At 32.9% G+C, this 24,844-nt stretch overlaps 1 protein-coding gene across 1 annotated transcript; it reads left to right on the top strand.

Annotated features, from left to right (window-relative positions):
- Positions 1-941: 941 nt before the first annotated feature.
- LOC114169820 (DNA polymerase epsilon catalytic subunit A-like) lies at positions 942-24,330 on the top strand. The gene is made up of 49 exons (XM_028055140.2): positions 942-1,267; positions 1,471-1,536; positions 1,635-1,694; positions 1,857-1,952; positions 2,289-2,449; positions 2,571-2,659; positions 2,770-2,987; positions 3,467-3,553; positions 3,697-3,831; positions 4,176-4,298; positions 6,736-6,819; positions 7,786-7,950; positions 8,045-8,221; positions 8,511-8,624; positions 8,856-8,960; positions 9,771-9,889; positions 9,996-10,167; positions 10,238-10,332; positions 10,568-10,673; positions 10,779-10,858; positions 10,969-11,145; positions 11,527-11,614; positions 11,742-11,822; positions 12,197-12,340; positions 12,775-12,870; positions 13,021-13,221; positions 13,353-13,407; positions 13,493-13,635; positions 13,711-14,180; positions 15,134-15,269; positions 15,356-15,553; positions 15,648-15,722; positions 16,685-16,875; positions 17,036-17,216; positions 17,290-17,354; positions 17,599-17,737; positions 17,831-17,932; positions 18,186-18,269; positions 18,771-18,845; positions 19,396-19,455; positions 19,548-19,810; positions 19,941-19,989; positions 20,936-21,096; positions 21,300-21,366; positions 22,397-22,507; positions 22,677-22,847; positions 22,941-23,138; positions 23,533-23,639; positions 23,784-24,330. The coding sequence occupies exons 1-49, from the start codon at positions 1,109-1,111 to the stop codon at positions 24,142-24,144; spliced, it is 6,660 nt and encodes a 2,219-aa protein (XP_027910941.1). The 5' UTR covers positions 942-1,108; the 3' UTR covers positions 24,145-24,330.
- The last annotated feature ends 514 nt before the right edge of the window (positions 24,331-24,844 follow it).

Here is a 24,844-nt window from a genome sequence, read left to right as displayed (position 1 = left end):
ATCATAAAATTACCTTTTCAGTCAATACAGTTCATGGCTGGTAAGAAAGAAAAATGCTTATGATATTTTTATTTGTTTCTGTAAATGATAAAATTATATAGATAGATATATTAAATGAGTAAAGTCAGATGCATGAACTCATGGCATTTCAATCATACAATAGAAGAAATGGAAAAAACTACTTTTTCTTTATATAGAAACATAGTCCTCCACAAAAAAAAACTTAAATTATAAAATAAGTAGTTAGTTATGTTATGAGATTGATATAAACGCAGTAAGATTTCTCAAATTTACCGTGCAACGATAGCTAACAATATGCTCTTATATGATATAATTTTGAATTAAAATATGTACTAATACTATCCTTTAGTTTGAATCAGAATAAATACTTGTTTTTTTTATTTAAAAATTTCAAAGCATAAAAATTATAGATATCATATTTTTTTATATATATAATTATGCACTAAATTATATACTAGTATCGGATTTCATAAGAATATGTTTTTGTATCATTAATTTGATTCATAAAAATCACAGCATTTATAATTTTTTAATCAGAATCACTAATCAATTTGATTATGAACATATATATATATATATATATATATATATATATATAAAATGATTTCTTTAAATTATAAATAATATATTAATAATGATTTCTCTAATTAAGTATTTTTTATGAATTAAAGAATTAAATGAAAAAATGTTTTAGAGAAAACAAAATAAATACAGTTGTTATATACCATTTACCTAAGTCACAAAAAATATTCTTCTGTAAAATATAATAATAATAATAATAAATTATAGATAGATGACTTGTAATGGAAATAGATGATAGATGAATAAAAGTATTGAACCAATTAAAATTGATAATTTATTTTCTTTGATGTATAACTTATTCAATTTGGACCGTTCCGGTTCGTCGGATTGTTCTTTGCGGACCAAACTTTACTTTGCGACCCGGGAAAAAGCGCGGGAAAACGTCTTGATTGTGTCTTCCCTCCGCTCCCAATCTTCTACTCACGCTAGTAGCAGTTTTTTCCAAACTCTCATAACCTTCATTCAAAGCGTCAACGCCAAAACCTTCGATCTCGTTGGGGCAACGATGAACGGCGATGGTCGGCGACGTGACCGGAGAGACAGCAGAGCACCGAAGAAGCGGAAGCTGAACCGCAACCCCGAGGATGAGCTCGAAGCTAAATTAGGGTTCGATCTGTTTTCAGAGGGTGAAAAACGGCTCGGATGGCTACTCACTCTGGCATCCGTAAGCACATTACTATTGCAATTCGCTAGCACTGATTAAGTGTGAATTGAAACGTTATTACATAGCTACGCTGAATGAGTGATTGAATTGCAATTCTCAGTCGAGTTTTCCGGTTCCTATTCACAATATGCAGTCTCAGCTAGTTGGTTTCCTGAAATAGATCATTATTATTAGCCTATTCATGGTTTTACATACTTTTGCAGTCATCTGTTCAGGATGAAAACAGTTACAAAGAATACAGTTGTGTCGATCTTTACTTTGTCACACAGGTAATTTTTAGGTAAAGATTGCTTAAGTTAAAAGTAATTTTTTCTCCTAAGAGTGACCTGGTTTAAGAAATAGTTTACTGATTGGATTCTGCTTGCAGGATGGCTCTTCATTCAAGTCAAAATTCAGATTTCGGCCTTACTTCTACGTAGCTACAAAGGTAGGTGATAACATTCCTGTATGTTATATGTGGTGCTATGGTAGTACGTTTTGGTCTAAACGTGTTCATTGCCGTTGTGGATATATTATGATTCAATGTTTATTTTGTAGTAATCATCATGATGTTAGTGTTAATTATGATTATATAAATTCAATTTAATAGGATAAAATGGAGATGGATGTTGAAGCATACCTGAGAAGACGTTACGAAGCCCGGATTGCTGATATTGAAATTATAGAGAAAGAAGACCTGGATCTTGTAAGCAATTTATACATTTCTTATCTGCTTCACTTTGTCTGGTACACGACAAACATCTTTTAAAATACAACATTCAGCACCAGTAATATTTTTAATTCGATTTTATTTAGCATTTTTTTTCCAGAGTCTTTAGAAAGTCAAGTGCATGTGGTTCGTCTTGATATATAGTCTGCATTAGTTTCATGCAATTGTTTGTGGATTTGACGATGTCTTTCTGAAAGTTAAATCCGAGGTTGCATTTTCTTTAAAAGTTTATGCTTTGATTCAAATGGGTTGTTTGTGATTGCTTTCTCTATACTTATAAATGGACTCTGATGCTTTCTTGATTCTTGACAGAAAAATCATTTATCTGGATTAAGAAAATCTTATTTAAAGCTTTCATTTGATACCGTACAACAATTGATGGATGTGAAGAGAGACCTGATGCCTTCTGTTGAAAGAAATAAGGCTAAGTCTGATACTGCAGAAGCTTTTGTATCCATGTCAACAGAAAGAAGGTAGATCAATTTTCACATCTTACTTCATATTCACATTACTTCTTTTATGCAATGACATATATTTTCATCTCAGATAATTTTAGTTAAACCTTTCTTCTTACATGTTCTTGTTGCTTATCAGAGAACATAGACCTCAGGACTTTCTAGATTGCTTGACTGATCTTCGAGAATATGATGTTCCTTATCATGTTCGTTTTGCCATTGACAATGGTACTTTATGATCTTATTTTTTTTGCTTTTAATATTTTTTCTGTTATCCTGTTTTCCATTGCTATGATATTGTCTATTTATCATGACACTTGCAAAAACATATTACCTAGATATACGGTGTGGCCAGTGGTATGATGTTGGAGTGTCCAATAATGGGGTTACACTTGAAAAGAGGACAGATCTTCTGCAGCGTGCTGAAGTTCGAGTTTGTGCATTTGACATTGAGACCACAAAACTTCCATTAAAGTTTCCTGATGCTGACTATGATTTAGTTATGATGATTTCATACATGGTAGATGGTCAAGGGTATTTAATCATAAATAGGGAGGTAAACGTCATAATGTTATTCATGCAATCTGTCTTTCACTCTTACTGTTTTTTATTCAGAGGAAATTACCAACATCTCATCAAAAGATTCTTGTCATTAGTATTCTCGTTATCAATATCTTCTAATTTCTTCCTCTTTCTTTTAAAAAATTGTTCATTTTATTCAGATTGTTTATCTGCAAGAGATTTTATATTTCCCCAACAACCCAAATTGTGTCCACAGAGTTTAATTGATTTGCATTAAAGTATTGAATATAATGTTGCGACTTCATTTGTAAGTTTAGATATGCAACTAGAGATTACATAATGTTTTCAGTGGCAAATTATTTAGAAATTGGAATATAATAAATTATGCATCTCTTATGCTTGAAATATTGTTGTTAACTGATTCAGGAATTGCACCTTGAGAAACTGTAATGTATGGCATTAGTTATTGTCATGGGCTGTTAACTTTAAATAATTTATTTGCTTTATCTATAGTGTGTCGGGGATGATATAGAGGATATAGAGTACACTCCAAAACCAGAGTTTGAAGGGTGTTTTAAAGTGACAAATGTTCAAAATGAGGTAAGGGTACCTGTGAATCCATAAGCAGTAGGTATATAGTATGTGTTATCTTATTTCGTTGTTGAAAATCTGTTCCAGTGTGTGGTTTCTTTATTTGTAATGATGAGTCTAATTTGTTGACATTTGTTTTTATTTGTTTTCAGATTGAGCTTCTTAGATTGTGGTTCTCTCATATGCAAGAGGTGAAACCTGGTATCTACGTGACATATAATGGTGATTTTTTCGATTGGCCATTCCTGGAACGAAGGGCAACCCATCTTGGGTTCAAAATGAGTGATGTATGTTGTTAACTTTTTGCTTTTGGCAATTGACTTACATTAATTGGTAAAATAATAAAATGTATATGCTACCATTATGTGCAATTCTCCATCTCATTATGTTGGATGCATATCTATTTTCTATTAAAGCCCTTTGAATTTGTAGAATGTCAACTGTTCGCACAGTATTTGAAGTTGAATTTGACTATGTTATGTCCCAAAGTTTTGGGACAAATCATGTTTGTTATTTGGTTTCCCTTTTTACTGTTATTGTGAAAGCGGGAAACCAATTAGTTTTCTTTTTAAGTTTATTTAGTTGGCATTCCCTTTCCTTCTATTTTCATCACTGTTATATGATCATTCAGGAATTAGGGTTCAAATGTGACACAAACCAAGGGGAATGTCGTGCCAAATATGCTTGCCATTTGGATTGTTTTGCTTGGGTTAAACGTGATAGTTATCTCCCTCAGGGGAGCCAAGGCTTGAAGGTACAAAGTTTGATCTCGATTTCTCAGCTGTTCGCATAATTTATTTTATTAATCATGAACACGGTAGTTGAATAGTTAGACAACCATGTATTAGAGAACTTATGTTTCATATTGTTAATCATTTCGTATTAAATCGTAAGATTCATAAACATTTACAAAATGTAATATATGAGACATATAAACATGTAAAGATGTAATTAACAATAACAAACACATTCATAAAGAGTGGTTGTATCAGTGGGAAGATTAGGTTAATGTTATAATGGCTGGATTAGGCTAGGTTGTATCACCTAACTCCTTTGTTAAATGGAAAAAAGAAAATATCTGGGCATATAAATGTTTGGTCCAAAGAGAATAAGAAAGAAAGAGACAAAACTATTCATGGCAATCTGATATGAAATAACTATAATGTGTCAGTTTAGAATTGTGTTTGGATAGGAGTTAGTGAGACCAACTATAAGTTCCAATAAATAGGAACTGCTGTTAGTAGTTATGTATGAGTAGAAAAAAAAAAACAGTTTGTAACTTCCTTGTATTCTCCCTTCAAAATTGGAATCTTTCTATTCAAGATTCCTCCAACTGAATGTTCTTTGTGTTATTAAGGCACCAAGAATTACATTCATATCACAATCAGAGTAGGGAAGATCAGGAACTGGTACGCATCCATTGAAAAGAAGTAGATTAGCAATTTTTTTCCAAACTGGGTCATGTGTCTGGCCATTTCGGAGTGAGACCCACGATTAAGGTTGTGTTTCTTGTTAGAATCGTGATTCAGAGTTCGATACGAATGATACGACAATGATTTGGGAACGCAAACGAGCTTTACTACGATTCGTATCGTGGGGGTTGTGAATCGTATTGTATCATGTGATATTTACTACCATTATCATGACTGCTATTTTCTTCATTACAGTTTTTCTTCCATGATACACAAACACACACACACACACACACATATATATATATATATATAGATATATACACACATACATACATATTTAAATATTTAATTCAATCAAAAGAAAAAAAAATGTCTTCTATTTATATTCATGTGGGATTGTGGGACTTGCTTGATCTAACCTTGTTCTAAGACATGGTAAAATAAAGATTTGTTTACTTCAATTGTTTTATCGATGCTTTTTCAAGTTCATATATGTATCAGTTTTTTATTTTATTTTTTCAATTTTGGTTGCTCAGTGAATTTCATTGAGATATTGAACGACTAATGTATAGTATATTGATAGATAAGTTCCAAACCGTTCATTTTGGTCTTTTAAAGGAAGAAACAGAACTAACAGATTGAATTTTAAAGTAAAGCTGACATCATCATTTTAACGTGGGGGATTAAACTATCACCCCTGAAGTTGCAATTAATGCAACTAAGGGGCCCAGGGTTCATTGCAATTAAGGTTGTTTTCTTACACTTTCTTCATGCCTGGATTTCCAACTTAGAGCGTTACAAATGCTGGTTAATCCATCCCAACAATCAATATAGGATAAGTTTTAGTGCTATCTTATCATTTAATCACATATCTATTTAATGTCAGACTAAGCTACCACCCTTGATGTTGCAACTAAGGAAATCCCTTAGAGGTTGCTGCTGAGGGGCACTAAGGGTGACAATAATTAAGGCGACTTTCCAACTCTTATTAATGAAGCAGTATCTGAGTATTGATAATATCATAAGACGCAGCAGAATATTTTATTAGATTTGTTGTACTTGACATATTTAATTCCTTTCGTCACAATCTATTTGCATAGCATGTCTTTCTCTAACATCTTAATTCTTTAGCTAAATTCCATTTCGTGCGCCACAAAACAAAATTAATTTGCATTACAGTCGGAGATTGAAATTTAATGCAATTAACAGGGAGTTCTGTGAACATTAAAGGAATAAAATCTCCTTTAACTATTATTGTAATTAACTTATATAAAATGGACTCTATTGGATACTTCATACACACAGTTTTAGTCCTATGTCTCACAATTATAGCCAACTAACCAAATCAGTTACAGCTAATTGATAACAACCTACTATACTAATTTCAACAGTTTTATTTTATGCAAAGTAGTTATTCTCTCACACTTAACAATTTCTTTTTCAGTGTGACACTGAATTATCAAGCTGGAAATGTACCATGTATTTTCAACAATAACAGAATTGTAAACATTTTTATCCTGGCACCCTGTAACTTCAGGGTGATGAGCTGTGTGCATGAAGACAAACTAATATTTTCTCAAAAAGCTATCCACTTAACCATGCATAATTTATTTACTATATTGTGAAAATCATTTTAGAATTTTATACTTATTAGTTTTGAAAAAGAACTTAATTTTTATATTAAATTGAACAGTTTCCTTGCATGTTATAATAAGTAAAGCAGGAATAAGTTCTCAGCTCACAAATTTTTAATTAACCAAATTTGTTCTTCTTTAGGCTGTTACAAAAGCAAAGTTGGGATATGATCCATTGGAGGTGCATCCTGAAGACATGGTGCGTTTTGCAAAGGAAAAGCCTCAGGTATGAGTCATTTGAACTGATGTCTTTATTTTTTATTAAATTGGTTTGCTATGATGTATTGGTATGAATCATTTTCTGTAATGAAATAGAGTGCGAATTTGTAGTAAAATTATTTGAACACCCTTTTTGTCTTGTTAGCTTAATTGTTATGATTGTGCACAAAATAAATGTTCATTTTTATTGCCACTGCTATTCATCGTTAAAACGGAGGTTAGTGAAAAGTTGTGGTTTTATTTGCAGAATAAAATGGGATACAATTGTTTGAGTGACATTGCTATGGTAATTTGGAAGAGTGGGCCTTTTACTTTATGTTTATATTTTGTGTAAACAAACGTCTCCTAATTTGTCGGTGTTTTGGGTTCTACTTATGGCAAATATAGAGCTTCTTAGGTTTTGGCTTTGGGCCTAAATCAATCTCAAAAGCTAGGTCATAGGGTGAGGGCTGGCTCTCAACTTATGTACATTATCTTGGTATTGTCCCTAGGTGATAACTTAATCTAGCAAAATCAGCTAGTGAGATGTGGGTTTCCCCACATGTATACATTATTTTGGTGAAGTGAAATTTGTGTTTACCCCCAATACCAACCCCTAAAAGCTAACTCATAGATTGGCCATCCACTTATATACGGTACTGGTACCAGCTTTAGTCAATGTGTGATTTGAGTTTTTCCCAATACTCCTCTCACACTTAGAACTATTAGGCTTGGGGCACGGATGATATGGTAAATGACCCATTAATGGATGTAGACTCCGATATCATCTTACATTTTGGGTTTGACCCTTGACCCCAAAGCTAGTTCATAGGGTGAGAATTGCCCCCTTCTTATATGCACTAATTTATGCCTTTTTTTTTTTGTCTTTTTCTCAGGATTAGGGAGTATGTTCTACTTTGACATTGGAAAATCTGAGAAGTTATGTATCCAGGTCATGAGACATCTTAATCATTTTTTTAAAATGTTTTTGCAGATGATGGCCTCCTATTCTGTTTCTGATGCAGTGGCAACTTATTACTTATATACAACTTATGTTCATCCCTTTATCTTCTCTCTTGCAACCATTATACCTATGCCACCCGACGAGGTTTTGCGCAAAGGTAGTGGAACCCTCTGTGAAATGTTACTTATGGTGCAGGTGAGCTCTTACTATTCATGGTGGAATTCTCTGCTTAAATTTTTTCATCTAACGTTCTCTCCTTTCAGTTTAATTGTTTTGGCATCTTTTACAGGCATACAAGGCCAATGTTATATGCCCTAACAAACACCAGTCTGATCCAGAGAAGTTTCATAATAATCATCTTCTTGAGAGTGAGACATACATTGGTGGTCATGTGGAATGTCTTGAAAGTGGTGTATTCAGATCTGACATCCCATCTAGTTTTACATTAGAGCCATCTGGTTTTCAGGTTTGTTGTTTCTATCTTAAATTACTTTACTGGTGACTAGCTTTCCTTTTTATCATAAACATGTCATACAATCTTTTAGCAATTTTTATACGTTTAGTTATTATTTCTTCCACTTATAGTTATTTTCTTTGCAAAATAAGGAAATCTTGTGTGTATGCCCAAGGGGAAGGACCACTGGAGCAGACATGAAAACCATAATTCTACTAGTTTATATTTTAGTAACTCTATTATGATATTGTTTATCTTTCTTAAAATATGTTTGACTAACCATAGAGTGGCATTGTTCCAGCAACTGATCAACAACCTTGATCGAGATCTACAGTATGCTATAACAGTGGAGGGTAAGATGGATTTGGAATCTGTTTCTAATTATGACGAAGTTAGGAATGCAATCCTGGAAAAGGTACTGATTCTGATTTTTGTATGGTCAAATTTTCATGTATTTACTTGTGTATCATAATCATGAGTAAGCTGTAATTTAATTGTTTGGTTTTATGATTTTAAGATCATTATTTGCTATTCATATGTCATTGCATTGCCTAAGATATGCACATTTGTTTATTGTGATCTAAACTACTGAAAATTTCAATACGCTTGAATAAAGATGACTGACCACTTCTCATTGTGCATGCAGCTTGTAAAATTACGAGATTTGCCAACACGTGATGAATGTCCCCTCATTTATCACCTGGATGTAGCCGCTATGTATCCAAACATAATTTTAACAAACCGACTTCAGGTATGATGATATTTGTATTTTATATTCCTGCACTTTAGCAGGATATGCATGTTGGTAGAAATAAACTCTATCCACCAGAAGTGAGAGTGTATTTTGATTAAAAAAACAGCAAAATACCCCAGCCAAGGAAGAAAAGCCTTTGGCGCCAAGCTCTGAGCTGAAAAGAAAGAAAGATACACATGATCCCTATCAACATAAAGCTTTCCCTATTTCTCAGATTCGCATTCTCATACTGTAGCTTTTCCTTCACATTTTACTCTCTTCCCACACCCATTTCACACCCCTTCTCCTAATTTCAATTGGACCTTCTTTAGGCCTTTTGGAATACATAATACCCTGGTATTGGAGTTTTATTAATTTAAAATAAGTCTTTACCTCTATAAATTGCAGAATTTAATTATCAAAACAGAATATATTTACGTGTTAAAATATCCCTAGTGCTCTCCTATCTTCCTCAGATGGTTTTTCAAAATAATGTTAATAAGAGTAGTAAAATATGAGGATGACTACAGTATGCAGTTTGAGGCATATTAAATGTGAAGATGGCATTTATGCAGTCTCTGGCATATATTAAAATTGGGTTACACACTTATGATTATTGTTGATAGAGGCAATGCATCTCGCCACATTATCACAACAATTTCTGATCGTTTTATGGCAAACATTGAGTGTGGATAAGCATATGATGTAAAATGCTAGGAGCTAAGGATATCATTGTTGTTTTCTCTTGATATTTCCAATAAGATTGTCATTCTGAATTTTGAAATTCTGATAATACGAACCTCCCATTCTTCTCATTCATATTTGCAGCCACCATCAATTGTTACCGATGAAGTCTGCACTGCATGTGATTTTAATCGTCCTGGAAAGACTTGCCTACGTAAGCTTGAGTGGGTTTGGCGTGGAGAAACATTCATGGCAAAGAAAAGGTGTAATTTTCTTTTCACTTAATGTTCCCTGTTCTACAGATCTTTTGAGGACATTATTTGAAAATTAATAAACTATTGACTATAACTTTTATTTGAAATCCTTCAGTGACTACTATGCTTTAAAGACACAAATTGAATCAGAGTTTGTTGATGATTCTGAGAACAACAAATCCTTACACCGCTATTCTGAAAAGAGGTCATCAAAATCTTTTCTTGACCTTCCCAAATCAGAGCAACAATCAAGACTGAAAGATCGATTAAAGAAATACTGTCAGAAGGTTATGGCTGTTTCATTGAACATGTTTGATTGAATAATATATGATTACTAAATCTTGATGGATTCCACAGGCATATAAGCGGGTACTCGACAAACCTGTTACTGAAATTCGTGAAGCAGGAATCTGCATGCGGGAAAATCCATTTTATGTTGACACTGTTCGCAGGTGAGTGAATATCATTGGAGATTAATTTTGAATGATAAAGTTAACCTTTTGCATATGTAGTTAGAGGCAGAAAGTAATTATTATCTCCTTAGATGTTCATAACTTGAGAAACATATACGTTATACAGTTCATAGATACCGCGTGTCCTAACCTTAGAATTTCTTTAAATTGGTACTGCACTTTTTTCTTTTCTTGCTTGTCGTGTACTAAGCCCTTATTTTGTGCTATCTTGAAGTTTCCGGGATAGAAGATACGAGTATAAAGGTCTCAATAAGGTTTGGAAGGGAAAATTGTCAGAGGCCAAGGCTAGTGGAAATTCTATGAAGATCCAAGAAGCACAGGTATAAAATATATTTGTAACTTGTAGGTTCTTCAACAAGTTATTCATTTACTATGAGCAATACTCGGTTATGACAGGATTTAATTATAATTATTTCATGCATCAGGATATGGTTGTGCTTTATGATTCATTGCAACTTGCTCACAAGTGTATACTTAATTCCTTTTATGGATATGTCATGCGCAAGTAAGTAAATGAACCTTCATATTTTCCTGAAGTTTCATTGGAGTTCATTTAGTTACATTTGCTATTTTTTTTCTCCTGAATCATCCCTTGCGTTGATGTTTATCTTACAGGGGTGCAAGATGGTATTCCATGGAAATGGCTGGAGTAGTGACATATACTGGTGCAAAAATAATTCAGAATGCCCGCTTGCTAGTAGAAAAAATAGGAAAACCACTTGAACTAGACACGGATGGTATTTGGTGTGCACTACCTGGATCTTTTCCGGAAAATTTCACTTTTAAAACAACGTATGCTCTATTCGTGTATAATTAGACTACATGTTTTGGAATTTTAATTGATTGTTTTTCTTTTAGTTGCTTAATACTGCCTATTCTAAGACAATCATGGTTTAATTTGTTCATATAATGAAGAAGTTTAGGAAATTGCTGACTTCCAATATTAAGGGACATTTATTTGGGTGCCTAATTGTTAATAAGGATGATTGGATGTTCTTCTATCATTCCTCATGCCTTCAGTGTAGTTTGAGGTGTTAGCTGTAACCAATATATTGCTTCCTGCTTTTTTACCCTGTTTTTCTTCCAAATTGTCTCTTTCTCTATCTAATTATCAATAATGTTCAGTGCTCTTGATAGAAATCTGGTAATGATTATCATATTTAATGATTTCAGAGACCCAAAGAAGAAGTTCACGATATCATACCCTTGTGTTATGCTTAATGTTGATGTGGCAATAAATAATACAAACGATCAATATCAGGTCAGCTTGTAATTTTATTTGTAAATCATTTATTTAATTCACAATTTGATGCAGACTCTACTGATCAGTGTTTTGCAGTTGCTTTGCTATTGGTTGTTATTAATTCATTCTTTGAATTTTCTGACAGACACTCACAGATCCAATCCGGAAAACTTATACAACTCATAGTGAATGCTCTATTGAATTTGAGGTGGATGGGCCATACAAGGTAAAATGTAGGCATATTTTATGATTTTGATGTTTTCTCGACTTTTACTATTTGATTGACCAGTGGTAAGACTAAAGTAGCAACTATAAGCAGGGGACAATTCTCACTTCACGAGTAGATTTTATAGTGTTGGCTTAAGCATAAAACCCAAAATCTAAGATGATATCTGAGTTTATTGTAGACCTATTATTGGGCCACCCATCCTATTGTTTCCACATAAACCGCAATTGTGTTCATGTTGTATCGGAAAAACTCAAGTCTTTATATTGACTTGAGATAATTCTAAGTTCCAAACCAATTTTAAAGGGTTAAGTTATGCTTAAATTCAAATTCTAAGATATGTAAATTACTTATATGGCTTTGCTTTGGTGTAGGCAATGATCCTTCCTGCTTCCAAGGAAGAAGGAATTTTGATTAAGAAGCGATATGCTGTTTTTAATGATGACGGGACCCTTGCAGAGCTTAAAGGTTTTGAGATCAAGCGCAGAGGTGAACTGAAGCTAATCAAAGTTTTCCAGGTATATTGATAAAGAATTGTGATCATCATCTTTAATTGCAATGCCATACAATATTCTCCCTGATGCTGTTCATGGGAATGATAAACCTGTCAATTTTTTTAATACAAGGCTGATAAGTGAGAATATTAACATCTGTGGAACAAAAACTGATTAAAGTGAATGAATTAATGTTTATAAGTAATAGCTGATTTTTTTCACAAAAATTGGTAACTATATTGTACTTTCTAATTTTGCAGAAATAGTAGCCCCAAACTTAGTGGGTGTCTATTTTGTGGATTGGCTCATCTAACAGCTTTGATGAAATTCTCTTTATGTATTTTTCATTAATGCATTGCCATCACATTTAAACATAACATTTTGTTCAATGTTGAGGTTCTTTTTATGGTTGTTCTTTTCTCAATTTTTTTTAATGTGAAACACATTTCTTGTCACAGGCTGAACTTTTTGACAAGTTTCTCCATGGTTCAACATTAGAAGAATGTTATTCAGCTGTTGCATCGGTGGCAAACCGCTGGCTTGATCTTCTTGATGTATGCTAGTTAATTTCTAGCTCCTAAAACAATTTAATGATTATTAAGAGAGTTCATATATGTTTGGCTCAAATTAGTTTTAAGATATCGATGCTCATGACTAGGTACAACTTTTTTATTTCCTTATTTTATCAAATCTTTGTCATACAGAACCAGGGAAAGGATGTTGCAGACAGTGAGTTGCTTGATTATATATCAGAATCAAGTACCATGAGCAAATCTTTAGCTGATTATGGTGAGCAGAAGTCTTGTGCTGTTACCACTGCTAGACGTCTAGCTGACTTTCTTGGAGATACAATGGTCAAAGATAAAGGTCTTCGATGTCAGTACATAGTTGCAAGTGAACCAAAGGTGTTGTCCATGTTTGATACAGAAAATTTGTGAATCGCAAATATTTATTTTCCTTTTTCATCTGCCTACAATCATCACAACTTCTTTATCTCCTAGTTACTTCTATTTTAAAAGGTTATTTGCCTTTGCAGGGCACACCAGTTAGTGAGCGTGCTATTCCTGTGGCAATATTTGAAACTGATGCCGGTAACTCTTTTAGTTTCTTAACTGACAGATAAAACAAAATTATTCTTGTCCATATTCTAAATAGGTGTATGCTTAATGTATGCAGAGGTAATGAAGTTCTATGTCCGAAAATGGTGCAAGGTTTCATCAGAAGTTGCCATTCGTTCGATAATTGATTGGTCCTATTACAAGCAGAGGCTTAGTTCTGCAATTCAAAAGATTGTCACTATTCCTGCTGCAATGCAAAAGGTTTATTGAATTCTTTTGTATGTATTTGAAATAATCCATTCTTGTTTGCTCTTCTAAAGGAGTTTAATGCCGCAGGTTTCAAATCCTGTCCCTAGGGTAGCTCATCCTGATTGGTTGCACAAAAAGGTTCGTGAGAAGGAAGACAAGTTTCGCCAAAGGAAAATAGTTGATGCCTTTGAATCAATGAACAAAAACAGGCAGTCAAAAAAGCATAATGACTCAAATCGTGTCTCTCCTGTGATGGATGATGAGATTCTCAATGAGTTAGAGGACTTTGGAAACAAGGGTAGGAGTTCTACATACGGACCTAGACCAATTATAAGGCATTATGAAGCTAATAATGAACAAAATTCAAGGAAGCTCAGTGATCAACAAGATTTGGAGCAAGAGCATAGTAAAGATAATAGCAGCAAGAAAAATCGACTTTCACCATTACAACAAGATGAAACGTATGAAAATGTAGACAGAAATGTAGATTATCAGGGATGGCTTCAAGTAAAGAAGCAAATGTGGAAAAATATTCTGGAAAGAAGAAAGAAGCAAAGGTAAAGTGCCCATTGCTACCTATATATCTAAGTTCATACCTTGGTGTTAGGAAACTCTTCGGGGTGGTTTCCTCCATTAAGAGCAAGTCCCAAAAGATAGTCTTGGGCTGTTTGAAAGAGCTAAAACAATGTATTAATCCTACGTCCTTTGGATCTTCTACTGAAATACTTTTCTTTTCTGCATTATGCATGTAATTTTATTGGCAGACACCGGTTAACATGATAACTAATAGAGTTAGCACATAAAAAAGCTCGAAAGGGGGAATTTAGCATTGCTATGTTCTTGTATATTATGAAATTGTTGTGTTTTAGAATTTGTATGACACGAGTCTTTATTGTGACATCTGAAGAGTTTAGTACTTACAAAACTATTCCTGGCTTAAATGAAAACGAAATTGAAACTTAAGAGAATTGAAATGGACAGTATCATTGGTGTTGTTTTCCAATCAGAATCAGAGTTTCACCTCGGTGGATTCCATTAAATGTCATTGTGTATTATTGAGATGATACTCTAAATTTGATTGGAGAGTAACACCCATTGAACTGTATACAAGTTGTCCAAATAGAATAGGGTATCCACAAATATCTACAGCTTTCGTTAACTGGGCCACTGTAACCTGTGAAGGACCAATCATGAATAATGTGATAGGATCCAATTGTAATGTATGTGACTTGAGTTCTATATTTATTACCAAAATAAAACTTGAGTCCTACATTGAAAGAATGTGGTTTTATATGGGTTTTATAGGGCCTTTGACTCTTACTACAATTCCTGGCTTTCATGGTGTGACAATTGTTGTTGAAGCTTATTCCCTGTTGTGAAGTTTATAATGTTAGGTTCATATCATTGTTTGACTGACTTTACTATTAACTGACCTAGCATCCTTTAAGCCATACATTGAACATTGATTGTTGGACAAAAACCTGACTAAAGAAGAGATTTGTTTTCCCAGATTGGAGAAATCAAAGACATCTAATCGCATAAATGGTGTTTCTGAACAAATGAATGGTAAGAGGAATCTAGGAAGAAGTCATGTCAGTTCATATCTTAAAAGGCTTGAGGTAGACTTAACGAAGTGTCATTGGCAGGTAAGGTTAACTTTTTGCAGGTAGTCAATTTTTTTCTTCATGATTGGTATGATTTTTAAAATTTCTTATCCATTTTTGTGGTTCAGATAATACAATTAGTTCCCAGTTCACTGATAGGCCAATTTTTTGCTTGGGTTGTTGTTGATGGGAGTATGCATAAGATTCCTGTTTCTGTTCCTAGAGTCTTTTACCTCAATTCAAGATCTCCAATTACTGAAGAATTTATGGGTAAACGTGTTAACAAGACTCTTCCTCGTGGAAGGCTGAATTATAACTTATATGAGGTATGTGGTGATATTGCTTCTATTTTTTTCAGTTTTAGTAGGTTTTGTTAGCTTTTTCCTTTAAATGTATCATTATTACGTGAAAATTTTGCAGGTCTCAATTAATGAAATTGAATATGGGGAAGTAAGCAAAAAACTTGCAACTCTCCTAGCGGATCCTGATATTGAGGTCAGCATACTGACTAATCATCTTGTATGTGTGTGTGTGTGTGTAGTATGAGTGAGGATCATGTTAGTACATCCAATAATATTCTTTGCATATATTAAAGTTTATAATCCAATCTTTAAAAGATGTTATTGCATATCTTAATTTCTATAAAATTTCAAACATTAATTTTGAAAATATAAACCAATGTCTACTATAAGATGATCTAGTTATAGATGCCCAATTTATTGAAAATTTTGTATGCATAAACATTGAGATAATTTCAACGTAATCAATGGTTATATTATTGGAATTTAACATATACAAAAAGTTATTGAATGGAGTACCAATTTGTTGTTCACCCTATATTTGGTTGTTAATTTGATGTACAGTAAATTCTTGTATTTACTGGTTGGTAGTTTGACTTCAATAAATACGAAGTTGTCTTTATCTTTTACCCAGGGTTAAAGGTAGTTTTTTCTGTGTTTAAACACTTGTATGTGCCATGTATTTGTAAGAGTATGGTTGGCCTCATTAAAATATAGTTCTACTAGATTGTATTTTCTTCTGAGCAAGGCATTGAATATGCACTATTCATTCAAAATATTTTCCTGGCTTATTGTGTGTCTTTCATTTTGATTAGCAAATTACTAGATTGGTTCATGATAAAGTCGAACTTTTCAACATTGACTGATAAAAGTTGTGATATGAACTGTGGTTTTTTTATTATAAACTTTTAGGTTATATGAATTTGGCAATGTGCGAAAGGTCTATTTGTGTTCCAAATTGTGAGGATCTTTTATATTGTATAAAATGGGGGTTCTCTCGAATCTGAATAATTTTTTACAACCCCCGTATAATTCTTGGATTTATGTTACTAAGTTCCAATCAAGAGCTTAAATTGTATTATCAATATTATATTGTAGTCTAAAATATATATGATCAGTGTAGTTAAATTGAAATTTACGGACTCAGTTTTATATCAGGGAATATATGAAACTAAGGTGCCGCTGGAGTTTAATGCTATAATCCAGCTTGGTTGCGTATGTAAGGTGGACAAAACTGCTAATAAACGTAGTCTTCATGAACCATGGAATTTGAGTGAATTGCACATGAAGACTACGACAGAATGTGTTTATCTTGAACAGTCTTTATCCTTCTTTTATTTGTACCACAGGTAAGTGGAGGCTCCTTATTTACAGAGATTATTTTCTTCATTCATTTGTGTTAAAAACATATAGTTGCATTTGCTTTGAAACTTCATGTTATTTTTTTATTTCTCTTCCAATATTTTTAAAGCTTTAGTTTCATATTTAATACTCCTTTATGAATTTCAGTCTCTCTGAGGGACGGGCTATATATGTTGGATATTTTCCTGCATCAAAAGCAATAACTGTTGTGGTGGTTAATCCCTATCAAAACAAAGATTTATCACCGACTTTTCTTGAAAGACAATTTCATGATGCTTGCCAGGCTTTGTCTATTGAGCCACCTCCGAGGAATGACATTAATTTTAAGGTAAGTCTACTACATTTTTTTGATTGTCTACTAATCTGTATCAAGTTTGAGTATAATTATGTCCTATATACAGGTGGACTATGTCGCACATGTCAAGGATGCTGAAACAGTGATGCAAAGAGCAATAAATGGTCACAGGTTATCTATTCTATCTTGGTTTACTATAAATCTCTTTGAACGTTTCAGAACTACATTTATTTAAATCTCGCTTAATTTCTCTCTTCACCTTAATTATCATTCTAATGTCCCATAAATTTTTACAATGCTAATCTTTATGGTCCTTAAAAGATTGAGGCTTTCCCAGTTATTTATTTTATGAAATTCTATAAGCTCCTGTTTACATTTTTTGGACTGAGTTATTTTGCACTTCTCTCAATCTTAGTCACGGAAGGGAAAATCATGTGCCTATGGTTGCTGTCATTGAATGCCCTAATGTTCAATTAATAAAATTGGGCATCCGAGCTCTAGATGATTTTCCTTGTCTGAGTGTTCCTTACAATGCACGTGATAGTCAGTACCAGGTAAAAATGTCTGAAACAAGTAGTCCTTTTCAACCATGTCTGTAACTAGACCTCTCTTTTTTTGTTAATATATTTAATTTTGGCGTTGTTTAGATTCTTGGATGGCAACAAACTGCTGGTAAAGTTGGAATGCAACGCTGTGCTGCATCAGTCCAATGGTTAAATCAAAGAATTGCTCTCTCAAGATATGCTCATGTAAGTACTTCAATCTTTAGAAGCATATCTGGGGGGAAATTATAAAAAAAATTGAAAAAAATATTTGTTTGTAAAAGAAATTTATAGTTTAGGAATGTTCAATTAACAAAAGTGGTTATTTAAGACAAGTAAAAACATACGTAGCTCTCTTTACACGCCATTAATTGTTCCTGGAGGCGAAATACTTTTAAGTTGAGAAGTTATATTTTGTAGTTTGTATGACGTTTTGTTTTCTTGTGCATGTGCTTTGCAGGTACCCCTGGGGAACTTTGAACTTGACTGGCTCATATTTATGGCAGATATCTTCTTTTCAAGAGCATTGCGGGATTGTCAACAGGTTTTAATTTTAATTTGATTGAAGTTATTGTAATATCATATCTAGATAGTGAGTTTACATCAGACTCAATCCTACAAAATTAACTTGTTGGATATATTATGTCATCTGCAATCGATTTGCTATCTAACCAGTCAATAATATCCAGTCTCATGTTTGAGATGGTGCAGTTATCAATGTAAGAGAATATGTTAGATATCCCATATCGACTAAAAGTATAGTCAATTTATAGTAAATGAGTGGGTGCAAATCTTTCCTTATTAGTTTTTTGGTTGAGTAAGATATAAATGCACTTTCTAAGACTCATCAACAAAAAGAAAATTTATTGCTCTTTCTTTGTTTTTGATGTTTTACATCTTGTGTCCTCACATGAACAAAATAATTTTAGCTTTGGTATGTTCAAATGTGGGTTTGTGATTATTAAGAGGTCAGGGTTGAACATTAAGTAATTCATAATATAGTTCCTAAAATGATAATTCATGAAGGAGATTTCCATTTGTACAGGTTCTTTGGATATCTGATGATGGCCTTCCAGATTTAGGTGGGATTAACGGCGAACAGAACTTTTTTGTTGACGAGGTATGCCACGTAGTTATTTTGGTTCTTTATTATCCAGAATTTTTGCAGACCCTAATGTTTTCCACTTATAAATTTCGCAAAACATATTATTATTATTTGAGAATCAAAACAATTTCTGTATGCTTATGAAAGCTGCGGTTATTGTACTGTATTCAACCACTCTGATTTTTATTGTACTGTACTCAACCACTCTGATTTTTATTGTACTGTACTTAACCACTCTGGTTTTAACTTATTCTTTTACAAATATATGCAGTAACAACTTTTTATAACATGACTGCCATGATTAACTTGTTCTTTTGTAAAAGATGTTATCTGTTGGAGAAATCTCCCAGATTTAGTAACAGAATAATAATGAACTAATTCACCACTCTGACATAAATGATAAGATTTTAGGTTTCCAATGGTTTTTCGATAAATACTATAGAGGCCTAAAGCGTGCCAATATTGTCACCGGAGAATAATTTTCGCTCATTATTTGTTATTATTTGATGATTTAAAATGCTTATATTTGATTGCTCAAATTGACTGCTGTGCTATTTGAAAATAGGTCCAACAACCTGTTCTTATATATCCTGGAGCTTATAGAAACGTAACTGTGGAGTTAAAGGTTCAATGATCTAAAGTTACTTTCTCCATATTGAATGAGAATTAAAAGTTAATGATGGTTTTATTTTTATTTATTAATTAATTTGTATGCAGATACACCACCTAGCTGTAAATGCTCTACTCAAATACAGCCTAGTTAATGAAATGGAAGGAGGCACTCTATTAGGATTTGGTCATGAACATGATTCTGGAGCATTTTCCATGAATGATCAGAATGGTTTTGATGAGTCTACCTCTTGTGCACATGCCTTTCGAGTCCTTAAGCAGTTGATCCAGCGGTGCCTAGCAGATGCAGTGACATCAGGAAATGTTTATGCTGATTCAATTTTGCAGCATCTGTACAGATGGCTTTGCAGGTTTTTACTACATTCTTTAGCCATTGTTAAACAACCACACAAATGGGCTTATGGGTCCACACTACCTGAGTATTAACAGTCATAGTATTTTTTTGTCTAATTAATTCCTGTTCTGCTTTCTGCATTGCAGCCCTAAATCAAAACTTCATGATCCAGCTCTCCACCAGCTACTCCACAAGGTAAACAATTTACACTAAAAGCTCTATAGTGAGTGAAATTAGAGGTGTTTAAAAGCGAGCCATCCTAATTGGAAAACAGAAAATCGAATTCAAACACTGCCCATTGAGAAACCAAATTCATTGAATTGTATTTAGTTTCTTTTTTTCTCTCTCCGGACTACTCAGCTTGGTTTAGTTGGCGGTGTGGGATTGAAAACCAAACCAAACTGCCTAGTGCATTCTATTTATTATTTCCATGTTATTTTTATTTTTTTAAATGTAAGTAAATTTCATCTATTTCAATTGAGCTTTTTATTAAATTTGAATATGGTTTAATTTATATAGTATTATTTAGATCTTTGCATTTATCAATTAAAATTATTCTTCGTGTTACTTCTGTCAGAAATCTAGTGTTATGTTGTTGCTTGCAGTTGACTGTTTCATTGATGTAGTATAGAATTATTTGACTTTTCATCATGGTTATCTTGTTTTGTATTTTTTACTATAATTATGAAATGTTTGACAACAACTAATATGTAATGTTTTGCTTTAAATTCGTTCATTGGTAATGCTTTTAAGTTAAATGCTTGTTCAACAAATAAAATGTTGCAAAGTTGTTTTGAAATTGCAAAAACTGAACGAACTCAAACTGCAATAGTTTGGTTTGTATTGCATAATTAATTTCAACCGAACCAAATTGCACCACACATGTTTTTTATTGGTTCGGATGATTTTTTTAGCTGGAAACTGAACTAAATCGTATCGGGAGCACTCCTAAATGTAATTAAATTCATTTTTTATTTTTCCTTTTCTTATCGTAATATAGAATGTGTTTTCCTGCCTTTAAAGTGGGGTTTTTTTCAGGCTTGTGTGCCTTTATTAGTTCATTTCATTGTGATTTAAATATCTTAACTAAATTCTTTTAATTGAATGTCACTCATGTCGATTGATTGCATTGATTTTATAGGTCATGCAAAAGGTCTTCGCATTGTTGTTGGCAGAGTTCCGCAAGTTAGGTGCTACAATTGTATTTGCAAACTTCACGAAGATTATTATAGACACAGGGAAATATGATCTGTCCAGAGCCAAAGCTTACTGTGACAGTTTGTTAAGAACTATACAATCTAGGTCAGTATTGCAAAAGCCGTAAATTAACTTTCTTTTATTATATAATAGTTTCGCTATCTTTGGGATAATTCAAATGAATTGCTTAAAGTTGTGATGAAAGAATAACTCAGTTGAGTCTTTTTCCTTTTCTGTTAAATTCAACTTAATTGACATTAGACTGATGCTTCTTGTTTTATGTAACCCTGTATCACTTATTTTTTTAGAGATTTATTTGAATGGATTGAGCTTGAACCGCTACAGTTCTGGTGCTCGTTGCTATTTATGGATCAGGTATTGTCATGATTTTTTGTTGTTCAGTGTTTAGACCTCACTGTTTTAATTACTGTCGCAAGGTATTTTTTTCTTCAAATTATTTCTGAAGCAATTGTGAATGGCCTGGGGATTGCTTTGCCCCTAAGAATAATAATTAATTAATACAGGTCTGCCAAGCATATTTGATAATTATAATTCTTAATGGTTGGTTAGAAAAATAATAATATAATTGAACTTTGGATGTTTACAAAACCATGGGAAATAAAAAATTTCTTTAATTAGTGGAAAGTATTTAATATAATGTTGGGTTGTCTGTATGTGAAATAGCATCTTTGCGGGAGAGGTTTTGATCTGATGCCAAAATGAGTACTAGAGTTTCTTCACTGATTCTAATCAAGGAAAAAGGAAATATGCTTGATTGATGAAGCTAGTATATGATTTGGTAATGGTGTTATAGTAGTTCTCATAGCCAAATATTACAAATCCCTTGCAGTACATATTTGATAATTATAATTCTTAATGGTTGGTTAGAAAAATAATAATATAATTGAACTTTGGATGTTTGCAAATCCATGGGAAATAAAAAATTTCTTTAATTAGTGGAAAGTATTTAATATAATGTTGGGTTGTCTGTATGTGAAATAGCATCTTTGTGGGAGAGGTTTTGATTCTGATGCCAAAATGAGTACTAGAGTTTCTTCACTGATTCTAATTAAGGAAAAAGGAAATATGCTTGATTGATGAAGATAGTATATGATTTCGTAATGGGGTGATAGTAGTTCTCATAGCCAAATATTACAAATCCCAAGCAGTACTTGTTTCCAGTTGGGTTATACTGTTTTTGACATCAAATGCATACTGATGGTGACCAAGTGCTTAATTATCTAATTACTTGAGAAGATCATTAGTTTTTGCTGTACAACTTTGAAAGTTAGTGTATTTTTTAACGTTTGTAAGTGATATAGTCATGCAGTCTTACAATTATTTCATTTGTCTGTCCAACATCATGTAATCATATATTGTTGTCATTGTGATTCTCTGCGTGTAGTATAACTACGGTGGAATACCAGTAAAATCTGATGAAGCCATGAATGATAAATCCCAATTAGACATTATATCAAGCTGGAACATTGCTGAATACTTGCCAAAAAAAGTCCAAGTAAGTTACCTTGTAAAACTTTTACCTCGAATACTGATGTGATGAAGGGAAGGAGTCTTTACATTTGAAGATTAATGTACTGTATTTAAAGTCGAATGGCCAGTAATTTAATACAGGAGCTGTTCTGCGTTCTTCGTGTCTAAGTTGTTCATATAATGGCTATCTACAGGACCATTTTGTTTTCATCGTTTCTCAATTCATGTATATTCCCTGGAATTATGCACAAAACCAAGCACAAATCAGGGCCTCATTTCAGGATGGGGACACCTGTACTCCATCAATAAGCATTGGAGCTGCAGCTGCTTTTGAATCAGAAATAACAGAATACATCAAAGGACAGGTATAACATAACAGCAAAACTGAAATTGCATGTTTTCTTCTTTCGAAGGATTAGTTTATACTTATTTTTGTTTTTGCATATTCTATTCCACAGATTAGCTCTTACTTTGCGGACAAACTGCTAGGAATTGTTCACGACATTAGTCTTCATATGAAGGAGGTGAGCAGATCAGAAAACAACCAGAGTATATCACCAGGCCCTGAATTACATAGAGGGGATGCTGCCTTGGAATTTATCAAGCATGTCTGTGCTGTCCTGGCCCTTGACCGAAGTGTGGAGCATGAAGTCTTGGTAATAATTGTTTAAGCAATGCTAGCAAAATTCTTTTAACAGTTATTCATTTATTTGTTTCATAACATAATAAAGGAGGTCTGCAAGAGAGATTTACATTTACTACAATTTTTGTACTTGTTTTCCTTAAATGGCCTAATGCTGTCTTATCATCATACTATCATTAATATTATATTTTTGTGGTACATCTGCTGTATGGTCTCACATAGAATCCTTCTAATATACTTCAGAGGCCATGAGATGTTTCCTTGTTAAATTCATATAATTCCATGGCAGATTCATATATTTCCTTGAGTAATTTAGGTTGAATGACTTCTTTCTTCTGCTGTTGATTTTCTTGTCTCTACGCTGTGGTGAGCAGAACAGTAGTTCTGATTGGTTCGTTTACTTGCAGGTGTTGAGAAAGAATTTGCTAAAATATGTTGATGTCAAAGAGTTTGCTCCTGAAGCCGAGTTTCATGATCCTTGTCATTCATTCGTCTTATCCAACGTCATATGCAGGTAAAAAGTTAACAAGTTTTCATTATTGAAGAGCAAAAGATTTCTCACTCAATGTTGACTATCCCAACAATGTTAATCATGAACACAAAAAGAGGCTTTAAGATTCCTGTATTCACATGTTTTAATTTTGCTTCTTGGGTACAGTTATTGCAATGACTGCAGAGACTTGGACTTGTGCCGGGATTCAGCTTTATTAACTGAGGAGTGGCGTTGTGCTGTGCCACAGTGTGGGCAGCCTTATGACCGTGAGGTGATGGAAAATGCTCTTCTTCAGACGGTAAGACAAAGAGAACGACTATATCACCTGCAAGATGTGGTGTGTATCAGGTGCCATCAGGTGAAAGCTGCACATTTGGCAGAGCAATGCGCATGTGCAGGCTCGTTTAGTTGCAAGGAAGATGCAAATGAATTTCGTAGAAAGATGCAGATTTTCTTTAACATAGCATCTCGTCAGAAATTCATGCTTCTCCAAGAGTGTACCTCTTGGATTTTAGAACTTAGATAGTTTAAATTAGTGTCTAGAATCAGAGTAATAGTATCTCAATGTCTACCATGACAGTGTTTGTTTGACACTGCTCAAAGCAATTCTTTTATTCTATTTATCACCTCCATCATGTAAATTACGTGTATATGAAATGTTTACCATGATTAATGAAATATAATTGTTGTCATACAATACAAGTTCCTAAAATCATAAGCTACTAAATTCATTATCTATTGAGCATTCAAGAATATATGATATCTGCTTAAAAAGCAATTCATGATATTTGTTCTATTTTAATTAGTAAAATTGTGTTTTCGTTTTTTTTAATTTTTATAAAAATTTGAATTATTATTGATAAAAAATATATAATTAATTTTTAATATAATTAAGGATAAAACTGAAATAACGAAATGTTAATATAAAAAAAGATATATTTTTATGTATTATTATAGATTTTAGTACAATTTACCAAAATGAATCTATTAAATAAGTATTTCATTAAATACTTGATTGAGTTTACTCAAACGCGTTTATAAGAAGCTGTAGTTAAGATTATACATAGGATTTGAATTATGTTGAGAATGTTATATAAGGTTTAATGTAAACTTTTAAAATAAAATTTTAAGAAGTACCTCACTTTATTATCTCAAGATCACTACAAATCAGAAGAAAATTGGTTTTACAGTCATTCAAAATCATCACAACTATAAACAATAAAAAT

This window comes from Vigna unguiculata, chromosome 11 (assembly GCF_037176805.1).
Source record: "Vigna unguiculata cultivar grain cowpea cultivar isolate G323 ecotype 2 chromosome 11, ASM3717680v1, whole genome shotgun sequence".
Taxonomy (NCBI): domain Eukaryota; kingdom Viridiplantae; phylum Streptophyta; class Magnoliopsida; order Fabales; family Fabaceae; genus Vigna; species Vigna unguiculata.
This window is presented reverse-complemented; position numbering and strand designations above follow the sequence as displayed.

What these genes read in the sequence shown, in the direction of transcription:
- LOC114169820 (XM_028055140.2), top strand. Translation starts at nt 1,109, where the DNA reads ATGAACGGCGATGGTCGGCGACGTGACCGGAGAGACAGCAGAGCACCG. An exon ending in TGAAGATCCAAGAAGCACAG is followed by an intron (nt 10,674 to 10,778) that starts GTATAAAATATA and finishes TTCATGCATCAG; the next exon opens with GATATGGTTGTGCTTTATGA. An exon ending in TAGTTGCAAGTGAACCAAAG is followed by an intron (nt 13,222 to 13,352) that starts GTGTTGTCCATG and finishes TTGCCTTTGCAG; the next exon opens with GGCACACCAGTTAGTGAGCG.